General features: G+C 43.6%; 1 protein-coding gene across 1 annotated transcript; it reads right to left on the reverse strand.

Annotated features, from left to right (window-relative positions):
* Window positions 1-692: 692 nt before the first annotated feature.
* Window positions 693-7,172, reverse strand: RGS16 (regulator of G protein signaling 16). Its single transcript, XM_069074386.1, has 5 exons — window positions 6,991-7,172; window positions 5,286-5,396; window positions 4,435-4,496; window positions 3,967-4,133; window positions 693-2,373 (listed from the first exon to the last, which is right to left on the reverse strand). Exons 1-5 carry the CDS (start codon window positions 7,032-7,034, stop codon window positions 2,152-2,154), a joined length of 606 nt encoding a protein of 201 aa, XP_068930487.1. The 5' UTR covers window positions 7,035-7,172; the 3' UTR covers window positions 693-2,151.
* Window positions 7,173-15,191: the final 8,019 nt, after the last annotated feature.

The raw sequence follows: 15,191 nt of genomic DNA on the forward strand, positions 1-15,191 counted from the left end.
TGAGACTCAGTTTCCTCATCCTTAAAATGGGGATAATCATAGCATCTGCCTCACAGGGTTGTGGTGAGGATTAAAGACAAGATAAGTCTTTAAGTAAGTAAGTCTGTAAGATAAGTAAGAAATTATCATAGATTTTTAAAAGATCAGGCTGTTTATAACAGAGATTTTTGAAGTTTCATATACCATCCTCTTTTTTGTCTACTATGTAGACAAAAATACTCATTGTATTTTGGTGTATGTTAAGTCCAGAATGAATATGTATGTATGTAGATGTGTATGTGTAGGTCTATAGATATAGCATTTTGCAAGCTTTAGAATCACTGTCTAAGTACTGGCCATCATGGCCGTGCCGCCATCTGAAATCTCAGGCACCGTGACTTCCGCATCACCAATTTTAGCTCTTCTTTTGTTCCAGGTATGCAAACACAGGCAAAGGAAGTCGCAAATCCTCTGCCCTGGGCTTCCAGCACCCATTTCCCTTCCCAAGCATGACCCTTATCAGATGGGCAGGCATCCATCTTCCTTTCGATGTCTGCTTGTGACATCCAAGCATGGGACACATCTGAGAGTTCTTCCAGGATTTTCCAGATGCTGATCAGAGAGCACCACGGACAACCAGCCCCCTCCCCTCATGCCTGAAGCCTTGCCCTTCCCATTCCTCTTTACCCCCACACAGACACTAGAGACAGAGGTCACCATCTGGGGCTTTTGCTTTATTTCACCAGAATGTAACATGCTGTCAGACAGGAGAGGAGGATCATGGGCTTCATTCACATCTAGGAAACCAGCCCCAAATGTCAGAATAAATAAATAAACACAAGTGGAAGCTGTGAGGAGCCCCTGCCCCTCCATGAGGGGCTCCTGGCAGCCTCAGAGGTAGACTTGGGTGTAGAGGAGGAAAATCTGGCTGCTAGTTTTAAGAGGTCCTCCAGACAAGAGGATTTGAAAATGACAAATAATAAATAACAATAGTGACAATATCAATAATAACAATAACAATATGCTAAATCAATGTCCTCTTAAACTAAAAATGCTTTTCCCTGGAGGAGCTCCCAAGGCTGTCTGCTGGGTCAGAGCGCTGAAGCCATCCTAGATAGCTTTCCTCTCCAGTCTGGATAACTGAATGGCATACTCAAGGAGGAAGGCCTTTGTTCAGAAATGCCAGAGTGTTGATTCTCTTAGAAGCCCTGCCTCCTGACCCCTGACCCTGTCCTGCCCTGTGCCTTGTCCCTATCCTTTGAGTCAGACTTTTTCCTAGACTCCATAAAAAAGCCTTGACTCATTGACCTAAGGTAATGCTGGTTCAAGTTCCATCAGTCCAAACTGTCCCTAGTGATTGTAACTCCCATCCCTAGGCTGAAAACCAGACCCCCAAAGCCAGACAGTCACTTTTCTCTTTTTCTGTCATATTATATAGGGATGTGATAGAAAGAACCCTGCCTGGGAATCAGGAGACCTAACATCATTTTGTTTCAGTGTTTAACTCTCTGTTTGCCTGGCAAAGGGCAGAAGAGGGCCTAAGACATTGCATTACCAAGAACAAGATGGTTTCCTAGGTAGGACCCAATAACTGACTCAGGGGTGCTTTCAGTGAGGTCCAAAATTTCATCTGGGTCAACTGCAGGCACACCTGCCTCCTTACCTGTTGACCCTTGGCTGTAGGTAGGGAGGATATAAACACAGGGGCTGCTCTTGGCAGAGCTCTTGGGCAGCTCAGACTGTAGATGGTAGGTGACGGGCAGAATGAGGCAATCCCTTCTATAACAGAGTTTGAGTGAATTAACCAATAAGCAAACCACCCATCTTGTTCTTCTGCCCATTATGTCTTCCCAGTTTCAAGTTTCCATTTATACTCATTTCCCCCAAGACTGATCATCTCAGGATCCCTCTTTTGTCCTGGAAAGGATGAAAGGAGCCAGTGGGATCTATTGACCAGATGTCTCCTTTGTTCCTTTTGGCTCCCTCCCACTATGGGAGGGGGGTGGGAGATTCCCTTTGTCAGCAGTTTAGTCTGAAACATTTCAGGAGAGTTGGAGTCCAGAACATGAGGCTCATGCTGCTTTTCTTCTCTCTGTCCTTCCCAACTGCCTTGCAGCTCCTGCCTCCCCCAAAGAGCTGCCCCCTCCAGAGGTGTGGCTGCAGCCGGGCTGCTCAGGTATGGGCGCATCCTCCAGCACAGCGGCCAGGCTGGGAGGTAGAAGCCACACAGGCCTGTTCTGCCAGGTCTCTGTATGCCGTTGACCTCAGGAAGCGAGGGTAGGAGTCTTTCTCCATCAGAGTACGTGTCTTTCCTTGAGCCTCATCAAAGCATGTAGCTGTAACTTGCTGCAGGTTCTTCTGGGTGAGCTCCCTTGTTTCATGGTCAATGTTCACCTGAGGAGGGAGGAGACAGTTGTCAGGATGGGTGGAGTGAAAGGATACCCTCCACCAGTTCCAAACAAAGGATTAGGATCCAGATAAAAGTGCACAGGATTCATTGGGAGACCTGGGAAGCCAATCTCAATTTTCATTAACTGAATTCAGATAACTCAGTAGTGGAAATAACAGTAATAATAACTGACCTTGATAAAGCACTTTATAATCTGCAAAGTACTTTCCATACATCATCCCAATGGAACCTCACAACAATGCTGTGAAGAAAGCTCCTTGGTTATCACCATCTCCATTTTACAGATGAGCAAAGGGAGGCCCAAAGTCAGAGGTAGGATGGGAATCTAAGTCTTCCTAACTCCAAGTCCAGCATTCTGTTCTCCATATTATGGTGTGGAGTCAAAAGAATTGGACTTTGCGTTCTGTCTCTGAGAATGACCCACCGTAAACAAATAGCACCTCCCTCATTCCTATGCCTATACTGCTGGAGAAGGAAATGGCAACCACTCCAGTAACTTTCCCCAAAAAACCCCCAGATGGGGTCACAAAGAGCTGGATAGGACAGAACAGCAGCAAATACCTACAGTGCCCTATCTTACAGAGATGCTGCGAGGATTAAATGAAACAGCATGCCCAAACATTTAGTGACCTCTACAAAGGCAGCTGTTCTTGCTAGCCTCTTTGTGGTTAGTTATGTCTATATCTCTAAAATAAAGATTTAGAAATATGGCGTTCTTGTGAGAATACAATAATGGATGGATATTTGAAAAGCAGAAAGCATCATATACAAGAAAGGCAGTTTAGGCCACCAGGGGGCGCAGTGGATAGCCTGCTGGATCTCAGGTCGGGAAGAGTTTCCCTGCCGCCCTTCTAGCCCCAGCTAAAATCCCACCTTCTGCAAGAAGGCTTTCCTGGTACTCCTTAATCTAATGCCTTCGCTCTAAGATCATCTCCAATCGATCCCCTATCTATCCTGATTGTACATAAATCATCTGCATGTTGCTCCCCCAATAGATCATGAACTCCCTTGAAAACAGGGTCTCTCATCTATCATTCTTTGTAACATCAGAGCTTAACAAAGAACCCAGCACACAGTAGGGGCTTTAAAAAATGCTTGTTGACTTAATAGTGCATGGAAGCAAGTAAATCACCAGTCTCAGCCAGATTATAATAATATTTTTTTTCTAGGTATGTGGATGATTTGAGTCTTAGAGAGGCTGGTCATGCTATTGGTCTCTAGCTGTAGGAAGCAATGAGCATAGGGATTATAGAATCTGGCCTAAGATTACTGAGCCAGTCTGCAAAGAAGCAGAGCCAAGACTACAATCCAGCCCCCTGGCCTTTGACAATAGCACCTTTAAACATAAGGTTTCTATCTTTCTCCAATGAAGGGAGCACATTATTATTATTGGAAGGAGAATGGGAAAGGAGAGGAAACCCCTTCTCACCTCACCTGACCTCGCCTCACCTCTTTGAGTTGTTCAAACACAGACCCCACTAAGTCACCAATTCCAGCCCCATGTAAAACAGGAAGCATCAGTCTTCTGGGGCAAGACCAAGAGGTGGATGACCACTGGACTATCTCAGTTAACTCACCTCTTTTGGAGCATCACTGCAGATGAATTCTTCAAAGATTCTTTGGGCTCTAGAAGCCAACTTGGTAGGTGACTGGATTTTCTTGAACTCCTCACAGGCCAGCCAGAATTCCAAATTCTCCTCACTGAACTCAGTCTTTAGGAAGGCCCGGAATGCAGCTATGCCACCTGGAACAGAGAAGGGAAAAGTAGTGAGAGAAAAGGTCAGGTTGAGGGGTGGAAGAAAAGAAGAAAGAGGCAATAACTACAGTTAATGGGGCCATTACTACATGGAATTTCCTCCAGGTTGGAGATGTTTACTTGATGTTTTGAACAAAGACAAGCCCCTGTAGCTCCTTCTCGCCATGGGCTGCCCCCACTGCCATTATTCTAAGGACCTCAACACCTGGGACAATGAGTCTGAGACACATCACATGCACACCCACATGGCATATGGAATATGCCATGATGCAGACAAGGTCATACTTACTTTTGCTATTCAGTAAATGGTCGAAGGACTCCTTCCATCCTAACACATCTTCTGGAACAAATCTGTGGAAAAGAAGCCAAGATATTCTAAGAACACAACCACAAAATGGGTTTCCTACCACAAAGCCTAGCCAGAGCTCTGGTAGGGAGTCACATACTTTCATAGACTCCCTCAATAGCTCCTGGCCTATGCCAGGGAATGTGAGCTTCTCAAGGTCAGGAACAAACCTTGCTTTTGTTTTTGTATCAATAGTGTCTAGCCTACTATTTTGCACAAAATCAATGTTTTAGATTTGGGGCTTTTTTTCCATTGGATCCCAGGCAAAGTTTCTGGTTTCATCACAAAAGTCACTGAAGTAAAAGTAGGAAAACCTAGAACTTATCTAGGAATCTAAGGAAAGACCTCCATTCTGGGACATCCTAATTTTTTTTCCAACCAAAAGAACCATCTAGCCATCTAGAAGTAGAATTATTTTTAAATTCCACAAAGGTTTTGGCCTTTTTCTCAATTCTGGCTATAGACACAAGATGTATTTTCAATGGGTGACTTCTACTAGCATGGTAGACTCATGGGTCTTTGTGTTAGCTGATGGTCTATAACCTGATATACTGCACATAAATCTCCCAGTGACTAGTCAGACACAGCAGCTTAGTGATACGGACTACTGAAAAATTTAGGGAAGTGTATACCAAGATCCCCTTTAGTGTCCTAGTTTCTTTTTGTTCTCTCTCTCTCTCATTCTCATTCTTTTCATTTACTTCCATTCAGGACTCTGGTTTACCCCCCAGCTCACTCTCCTTTCCAAGAAGAGACAGCTCTGGGCAGTGTCACTCATATCCAATAATACTTACTTCTCTTTGCTATGTTTGCTGCCCCACTCAAACTTGCTGACAGTCCCACTCTCGGTCCCCACTTCCGATTTATGAAGGAGGATTCCAAGACGGGTCTTGAACTCTTTGGCTCTGAAAGACAAAGGCAAAACATCCAAGTATTATCAAAGGGACCAGGGAAGGAGGCTCTTAACTCAACAGGCTTCTCTCTCTTTAGCATAATAGCAAGAGAGGGTTATGATAGCCTAAGAGAGAGAAAGATTGTTCTTTAGCTGGTACTATTTAAAACCTAAACAAAATTACCTTTCATTGCTATTGGAGATGTGAAAACTCAGCTTATGCCAAAATCCTTTTACTGTCATTAATGCTAAGAAAATAATGTTTAAGCTTATCCTAGGTAGAGCTTACTGACCTGAATGTTTACAAAATTACATTTGTATTATTCAATGCTTCAGAAAGATCTCTGTGTGTGTATATAATTTGTGGGATTTATTTCAGGGGGAGGAGGAGAAATGGAGTAGAACTCTGTGATTTCATTGTCATAGAAAACTCCCAGTAAGGAAATTTCCTTTACCAATGAAAATAAAGAACTCCTCAGATCAGGAGTTAAAATTCTCTGGAAACACTGAAAGAGTAAATGTCTAAGTGATCACGTTGCCTTTATGCATTGAGATGGCACTTGAATTCAAGTCTTTCTGTCCAAGGAAGGCCAGTATTGGGCCATGCTACTTTATATACACACACACATATGTGTGTGCATAATTTGAAATTGATACATATATACACATATATGTGCATGTGTATATATATATTACATATATATGTATTTATATATTAAAGTCACACGAATCCCTGTGCCTTTCTGCCCCAAGGCACTTCTCTCTGAGTGTCTCCTTAATTGTAGGACAATGTAAGATCTTTCTTCGTCCCATTTCCAACTTTTTTTCTTATCCTCTCCCTCTACAGTTACCAGCTGCTACAGGATAGCTGCACACAGAAAGCTCTTTGGAGCACCTCTCTGAGAGCTAGCATGGTACCAGTGGTTGACGGTGGCTGGGAATGTAATTCTCTTCCCTACCTCTCAGTCCTTTCACTAGAAACAGAATCGTTCCCAGCAGGACGGCTAGGAGCTGAATTTCGGTGTATGGGAATACAAACTCAACCTCCCAGGAAAGCTGTAGATGACTGCCCAGAGAAGGCTTGACAGCAGGGCCCAGCTTTAGGGGAGCAGCAGAAGTAGCTGTTACTTGTCTTAGGAGAGCTACAGAAACCTGGATGGGCCCTTCCCTACTTCTCGAAATCCTCCACAACTTCCTCCTCCCCAGAGTCTCCCAAACCCTTTGTGATTCTTCTCTCCTCCCGAGGGCATCTAACACTATCAGAAAGGGCTGCGTCTCCTGTTCTCTCCCATCTTGTCTTACTCGTTCCCATCAAATCCACAAGGTCGTGTGTGGTCTCACTCTCCCTTTTACTGGAACGTGACAACAGGCTGAGCCCAACTGGTCGTCCCTGTGCCGCCGCTAACGTTGCCACATGGCCCCGAACCAGCAGTGCCTCGGCTTTTCTAGTCCTAATCATCCTCACCTGTAAAATGAAGTTGAACTAGACCATGGCTAAGGTCCCGGGGGCAGCTCTGACACTCACACTCCACCACTGTTTTCCTCTATTACTTGGGCGACTTGAGGCGGACCAAACAGCCGATCGCAACTCTGCAGACGCCTCTTACCTTTCCAGACAGGTGCTGGGGAATGCAGACAGTGTCCGGCACATCTTGGCAGACACCGGGCAGCAGTCTGGGGAGTAAATGGTGGCAAGCTTCCGACCCTGTTCCACCGGAGTCAGGCTCGTAGTAGCAGCAGCAGCAGCAGGAGGAGCGCGTCAGCTACCCACACACTCGTGTTTGTTAGAGTGAATGCTGCCGGCGAGAAGCCGCTGCTTTATAACACAGGAGAGAAGGGGGGTGAGGGGAGGAGGGAAAAAAAGGGGGGGACAGTGGGCTCCGGGGCTCTGACCAATAGGAAGGGCCGCCAGGCCAGGCTCTGAGGACGTGAAAGGAAGATTGCCTCTCCGCAGTAATAACGGGAAGAAGAGAGAGGCGGGGGTCACTGGGGTGAGGAGCCAAAGCTGGGGCGCAGACAATCCCTTGCAAATCACGTTCACAGCCAGTGGCTGAATAATGGGACCAACAGAGTTACCCTCCTGGTATGAACGAAATCTTCCAAGAAGGGGTCGGGGAGGGAAAGAAGACCACAGAGATGGGCTGCATCTGGGAATTGTGCTGGATGCAGGGTTTGAGAGGAAGAAAAAGCCCCTCCATCATTTGGTAAAATACAGGAAATCGTTTGGCATTGCGGAGTGGACAAGGTGTTCATGGGAGCTCTTCAGCCTGGCTCACTGGGAAGGCTGACATTGTAAACACTTCAAGGGCAAGAACCCAAGCTGCTTCTCCCATTTAATACTGTGCCCAGTGCAGTGCGTTGTAGTCTCTGGGGGCCGACAACACAGCCCTGTTGGACGTCTGTTGAATTGAATTACCTCCTAGATGGATTACATCACTCCCCTGCTCAATAGACTCTAATAGCTCCCTATCGCTCTTAGGATCAAATATAAATTCTTTTTGGTTTTTAAAACCCTTCATAACAGGCCCCAACCTACCTACCCAGCCTGGTTATCCATTACTCCCTTCTACACACACTTTCTGGTAAAACTGGCTTGGGGGGGGGGGAGGGGCTCCTGTTTCTCACATATGATTCGGTGTCTCTTCTCCAAGGCATTGCTCTTGGATCTCTTGAATGTCTAAATGCACTTCCTCTTCACCTCCACACTCTGGAATCCCTTGCTTCCTTCAAAATTCAACTCAAGCTATCATCTTCTACATGAAACCTTTTCTGATTTCTCCAGTTGTCACTACACATACCACCCCCAAAAAAGTTAACTTTGTAGTTTATTTATATATGCACATGTCTTCCCAATAGGATGTAAACTCCTAGAAGACTGGGGCAGTTTCATTTTTGTATTTGTATACCCAACATCTAGCATGGTGCCTGATGCATACAGTAACTGCTTAATACATGCTTGTTGATTTATTGATTGATGAAATGTTAGAGCTGGAAGAGACCTGAGAGGTCACCTAGTCCAAACTTTCCATTCATTTTACAGGTGAAGGAACAGGGACTCAGAAATAAAATGACTTGCTCAAGGTTGAGACTAGTCAGTCAAAAACATTTCTTCAGCACCTACTGTGTGCCAAGCACTGGTCTAGATCTCAGGTCTTCTAAGGCTACTGTCTTTCTACCACACTAAACTGCCATCTGAAAAACACCATCTTTAGGGATCAGTGGGGCACTTCTCTCCCTATTCCCACCTCCACTTCCACCCTAGTACTTAACCCAGGTCAGTTACTGGGAAGGTGTCTCACTACTATTTCCTTGTCATCTGTAAAATAAGAGGAATAATCTGTCCAGTCCCCTCCCCCCCCAATCTCAGATTTGCACCCCCTAGGGCTGATCCCCCTGTTCCCACCTCACACAAGTATGTCTTAAGGGTAAAGGAGACAACTTGGGGGGGGGGGCAGAATCGAACATTTTTAATTCATGGAACAATAGTGCTTTGTAAATGCACAATGTTGTTATTCAGTTAATGGAGGGACATCCAGGGGGCAGAGAAGAGAATATTGTATTGCAAAGTGTTAGTCCAAGCTTACTGTTAGATGCCTTTCTGGATACAGCCTGCTCCACTCTGTTGTATGTTTAGGGCCAGTAGAGAGGAAAACCAAAGGGAATAATTAACAGCAGCAACAACAGCTAATATTTATATAGCATTGTAAAGTTTGCAAAGTGCTTTACAAACATTATCACATCTGATTCTCATAACAACCATGTGAGAGAGGTGCTATTATTATCCCCATTCTGCAGATGAGGAAACTGAAGCTTGAAGAAGTCGAGTGATTTACCCGAGGTAACACAGTGTCTGAGGGAGTATTTGAATTCAGATCTTCCTAACCCCTAGTCCTAACTCTACTCTGCCAGCTAAACAAAAGCAAGTAAATGGGCAAGAAAAAAAAATGGGGAGGAAAACAGCAAAAGGAGAAAAGGGTCAAAATAGAAATAAGGACATGAGAAAAAGACAAAAAAGATCAAGAGAAAAAGGGGGAAATTAGGAAGAAGGAGGCAGGAGGAGAAATGGAAATGCAAGATAGGTTATTATCATAGTAAAATATGGAAAAGGTTTCCTTTTCTAAAAACAGATTCCATTAGATTGTAAGTTCCTTGAGGGCAGGGATTGTCTTTTGCGTCTTTTTGTATCCCCAGTGCTTAGCACAGTGCCTGGCACATAGGCACTTAATAAATGTCTGTTGATTGGGATTCTCTTGCCTAGATTTGTGCCTGGAACAGGTCTGTCCAAGAGGACCAATGACATCATGAGGGTGATGTCTTGACTTGCTCGTGCATTAGACTTGAGTGAGGCAGACCTGCTCAAAGTCATCAGCCTCTCTCTGTCTCTCTTTCTCGGTCTCTGTCTCTCTCTGTCTCTCTCTTTCTCCCCTGCAGACAGAGTCACTAGAGTCCTTCCAATTTTGTAAAACCCTGATACATTCAGAAAGACCTTACCCTCAAATTCCTCTGAAACAGCTAAAGCAGTCAAACACAGAAAAATGTAAATGGCAGCTCTTTAGCCTAGGAGTGATGATGATGATAATAGAGAGACTGAGAAACAGAAAGAGAGATAGACAGGGAAGGGGGACAGAAGGAAAGAAGAAGGGAAGGAGGGAGGGGAGGGGAGGAGGGGAGGAGGGAAAGAAAGAAGGAAGGACATTGGTATAATACACAGCCCTTTCTATGTAAAGACTACTTCTAACATCATTAGTAGGGACAGTGAGTTGACTTATTGCCTCATAGTATCTATGAATTTGTCCCCAAATGGTCCCCCAAAACACATTCTCATTCTCAATGAGGAGCAAAGATGTACATTTATAAAACATTGGTACAATGGCATTAGGACTACAGTCTGTGTTATAGGAAAGCCTGTTACCACCAGACAGTTGTCCTCCACGTGAAATAAACCAGCTTCTACAAGGATCAAACCCATATCCTTATTTTCATTAGCACCATGCCTTAGTCAACTGGATTAATCAGATCAGGAGTGGTTTGAGAATAGAACACTTTGAGTGCAGCTCAAGTCTTCTGAGGCCCTCAGAAAACCATATGCATGTGTATTCCCACCCTACCCCTATGAGCTGGACAGAGGATAGATCCCAGTTTTGCAAGTAAGAAAACAGAGGCACCTGATTTGTCCTAAGACATCGAATAAGACAGTGACCAAGCTGGGCCCTGGAACCAGGTCTCTGGGATCCTCAATCTAGTATTCCTTTCCACTAGACTGAAAGAGAACAAGAGAAAGAAATATAAATTGACAAACAAGTGAACAAGTCAGATAAAGCCAAGGACATAGAACTCAGGGACTGGGAGGTGAAGAGCTCTCTGAGTTCAACCTTGCTGTTGCCATGGTTACCTCTTCAGTTTCCAGGCAGAAAGTTTCTGAAGTTCACAATTGATCCCACTTTCTTCACCCAGTAGGATCTCCTCTGAATGTGTCCTGGTGGCCAATCAAATCACTCATGAATTGCAGCAACTTTGATTTAAATGACCCAGTTCTCCCCAAAACCACATGGTCCTAGTTGGGTTGCCCTCTCTTTAGAAGAAAAAGTGGTGCAGAGGAGGGGATGATGGCAGCAAACCACCCCATCCAAGATCTCACAGCTAGACTAAGGCAGAGTCAAGATGAGGCTCTCATTTTCCATCTTCTAGGCAATGAACTGTCCCTGTGACTTCCCTCATCTTTCCAGAGGGAATAAGTTCATCATTCCTCTTTTCTGCCTCCAGCAACCTCTCTGCTGATGAGTCCAAAACACAAACAAAAGTGTTTCCTAGTTCTCTAATCTGACCATTGCTCTTTCCAGATGGATCCCACCAATTATTCATATTGACAGGGAAGGGAATACAGAATGCCTACTATGTTCTAGGCATTGTACTAAGCACTTCTTACAAATATTATCTCATTTGACCCTCAGAAGGACCATGTGAGATAAGTGCTATGATAATTCCCATTTTACCAATAAGGAAACTGAGGCAGACAGAGGTTAAGTGACTTGCCCAGAGTCACACAAGTTGGTGCCTAAAGCAGGATTGGAACTCAAGCCTTCCTGACTCTAATACCAGGCGTCCATTCACTACACCACCTAGCCACCTTTAATGGTTAGCTAAGTAGAAGGAGAAATGAGAGAATAGCATAATAGAAACAGAGGGAAGACAGAGTATACAGTAGGAGAGGGTGATCAACCAGCAGTGTGTGTTTTACAGTGTGATATACAACAAACGAGAATGGACAGAGACAGACATCCTTCAAATCATTCAGACCTAGGTCCAAATCCCATTTCTGACATGTACGACCATGTGACCACTGCAAGCCACTTAAATTTTTGTACCTCAAATAAGTAAGACTATAAAATAGATGAATGGCCAGATGTGTATCACTGCCGAGCTTTTTCATACTGGAAGATCCACCCACACAGACACCAATGAAGTCTTAAATTTAGACTCCCCAAAAATTACAAAGCCACTATGTGGAGAAAACAGAAGGATACACATGGTCCTTAAGCTCAAGGAGTTCATAATATAGCAGGGAAGAAAAAACCAGCCTTCACTGAAAAACTGGGAAGGGAAGAGGAAAAGTACTAAATAATATTATATGAACACAAAGGAGATCACAGGAGAGAATGCTAAATGGGGACTGGTTACTGGAAAAATCTTCATGAAGAGGTGGAAAACAAGCTGGGCTTTGAAAAATGGGTGGATGCAAAGGAGGGGAGAAAGCACTTCTGGTGGAGTGGTCCCTCCTTAGTAAAAGCAAGGGCAGTGGAAATGCAAGGATAGAGAGAAAACCAGCAAGCAAGAGGCAGAAGGGAGAGGGAGGGGAGAAGCAAAAGCAGATCACAAGAGGCCTTTGCAAGCCAGGAACAGGCATTTAGACTTGAAGCATTAGGAGCCATGATAGGTTCAATAATTACATACAGTACTGCGTGGGAAAGCAGCCCAAACAACTGGGGCAGCATTAAAACTGAGACTATTGGAAGAGAGAATAAGAGACGGTCATAAATACAAGTAAAAGAGTCAATGCTGAGGACTAATGGGTGCCTTCACCCTACAAATTATTTTCATATATTTTATTTCTAATTTACCTAATAACATCCGCATGCATTTTGTCCCATCTGCTCCCTCCCCTCTATTTTTTTCTTTTTTTTGGAAGGGGGATTGTAAGGCAATTTGGGGTTAAGTGACTTGCCCAAAGTCACACGGCTGGCTAGTAAGTGTTAAGTGTTGGAGGCCAGATTTGAACTCAGGTCCTCCTGACTCCAGGTCCAGTGATCTATTGACTGTGCCATCTAGCCGCCCCCATGCTCCCTCCCCTCTTTACCAATCTAGTATAAGCTCCTTAAGAGGAGCTTTTATGCCTACCTGCTTTTATGCCTATCTCGGTGTCTAACACACACTAGGCACTTTATAAATGCTTGTTCAATTGCTAAGTGGGAATCCTCCCACCCCCAGTTCTATTGTTGAATGAGAGATCCATTTGGCTCTACCCTCCCCGAGGGAGGGTAATGCTGGGAGTTGACACAGTTCAGATCATGCTTCTCCTTGATTACTTTGCCCTGGAGCTCTGGGTGCAGCATGCCCTGATGCCCTGATCACTCCTACCATTGCCTCTCACAACCCCAATTTTCCTTCCTCCCACAGCAGGTAAAAGACATGAATGTTTTTCCTTCTGATGGTTTTTGACATCAGGTCGCAGTCTCACATTCTTTCTCTTTAGCATTCCAAGAGTCGCTGCTGGGATCCCCCTCTTGAAGGGAGGAAGGATGAGCGCTCAGCGCAAATCTGGGTTGACCAGGGGTTGGATGGCAGAGGAGCCAACAACTCCATCACATCTGATGAGATGGAAGACCATAAGGCTTCACCAGCATCTCTGCCTCTGCCTCCTCAGGCCCTCCACAGTTTTACTATCTGTCTTCCTACCATACCCTGTAGGCTCTCAGCCCTGTCATGCTAACTACATGACCTAAAGACCCCTGAAGGAGCCCTTAGGTTGTAAGAATAGTTATGCATGTTTAGTTATAACTCCTGCATCTTTAGGATTTCTAAGCCTTTCTGTCTGCCTTGCAACAAAACTTTCTTTTTTATATCGCCACCACTCTAATTAGAGCATGAGCTCCTTGAGATAAGGGACCTTTGGTTGTTTTTTAAACTTTTATCCCTGACACTTAGCACTCTGCTTAGCAGATAGTAATTGCTTAATAATTTTTTTTCACTCATTCATTCATTCAAGCGTTCTAGGAGTGAGTATTCTATTTTTATTTTATTTTATTTTTAATTTATGGAATAAAGGAAGCATTTCTATAGCATAGTATAATAAAAAAAATATAATTGTACATGAAACTGCAAATCTATTATATACAACTTGCTATTCCTTTTAAATATATAATAAAGTTATCATGTAAATTTATTTTCTTTTTTCCTTTTTTTCTTCCCTTCACCCACACCATAGAGATGGTTACCATTAGACACAAATATGTGTGTGTAAATATATGTATATGTACATATTATATATATGTAAATTTTTTACATACTTCTATTTGTTAGTTCTTTCTCTGAATGCAGATAGTGTATTCCTTCATATGTTCTTTGTAGGTAATTGAGGTATTTATAATAGTCAAAATGACTTATTCACTGAAAGTTGTTCTTAAAACAATGTCACTGTTACTGTATATGATGTTCTCTTGGTTCTGCTCATTTCACTCTTCATTATTTTGTGCAAGTCATCCATGTTTTTTCTAAGATCATTGAGCTCTCTTTTTCCCATAGCACAGTAGTATTCCATCAAAATCATATACCACAACTTGTTCAGCCAGGGAATGGGTATTCTTACAAAAAGACAGAAACATTATTTTAAAGCCCTCATACCACCTCTTTCTGCATCCTTGTCTCTTTCTTCCTTTCTCTTCTGCCTTTCCTTTTCTTCCCTCCATCTTTTTCTTTTGCCTTCTTTCATTCTTATTTTCCATTCACTATCTCTATCCTTAATCTGTCATCGATGACTGAACTTTTCTAAGCCAGCAAGTTTTAATGTCCTGCATATGCAAATTTGTCCACTGTTATTCCTAATCATTGTTTCTGAGACTCGTGTTCTCTCCTGAATTCCTTCCATTATTAGCTGGGCCTTTATTTCCCAGTTTCCTGTTGAGTCTCTTCTACAAGGATTAAGTCAAGATTTGCCTTCAGTTACAATCCTTGCTCTTCTCTTTCCAGCTAGCTGTACTTAATAGCCTGTTCTTGTGTGTGAATGGGGCAGTTAGGTGGTAAAATGGATAGAGCACCAGGCCTGGAGTCAGGAAGACTCATCTCTGAGAGTTCAAATCTGACTTCAGACACTTACTAGCTGTGTGACCCTGGACAAATCACTTAACTTGCCTCAGTTTCCTCATCTGCCAAATGAAGTGGAGAAAGAAATGGCAAACCACTCCAGTATCTTTGCCAAGAAAATCCCAAATGAGATCACTGAGTTAGAAACTACTGAAATGACTGAACAACAACAACTTGTGTGTGAATTAATAGAATCATAAAATTAATGAGTTGGAAAGGAACTTAGAAGTCATCTATTCCAACCCTTTTCTAAAACATGAATCCCATACAAAATATCCCCAACAAATGATGATCTAGATTCTGCTTGAAGGCCACCGATGGTTTCAAATGTATTTCTGAAAAGACAAATCATGACTGAAAAATTGTGTTGAAAGAAAGGAAAGGTAAAGAAAGAGGGAGGAAAGGAAGGAAGGAAGGAAGGAAGGAAGGAAGGAAGGAAGGAAGGAAGGAA

The sequence above is a fragment of the Petaurus breviceps genome, unplaced genomic scaffold, assembly GCF_028583685.1.
Source record: "Petaurus breviceps papuanus isolate PSGF00001 unplaced genomic scaffold, PetGlider_PUasm1.0 90895, whole genome shotgun sequence".
Classification (NCBI taxonomy): Eukaryota; Metazoa; Chordata; class Mammalia; order Diprotodontia; family Petauridae; genus Petaurus; species Petaurus breviceps.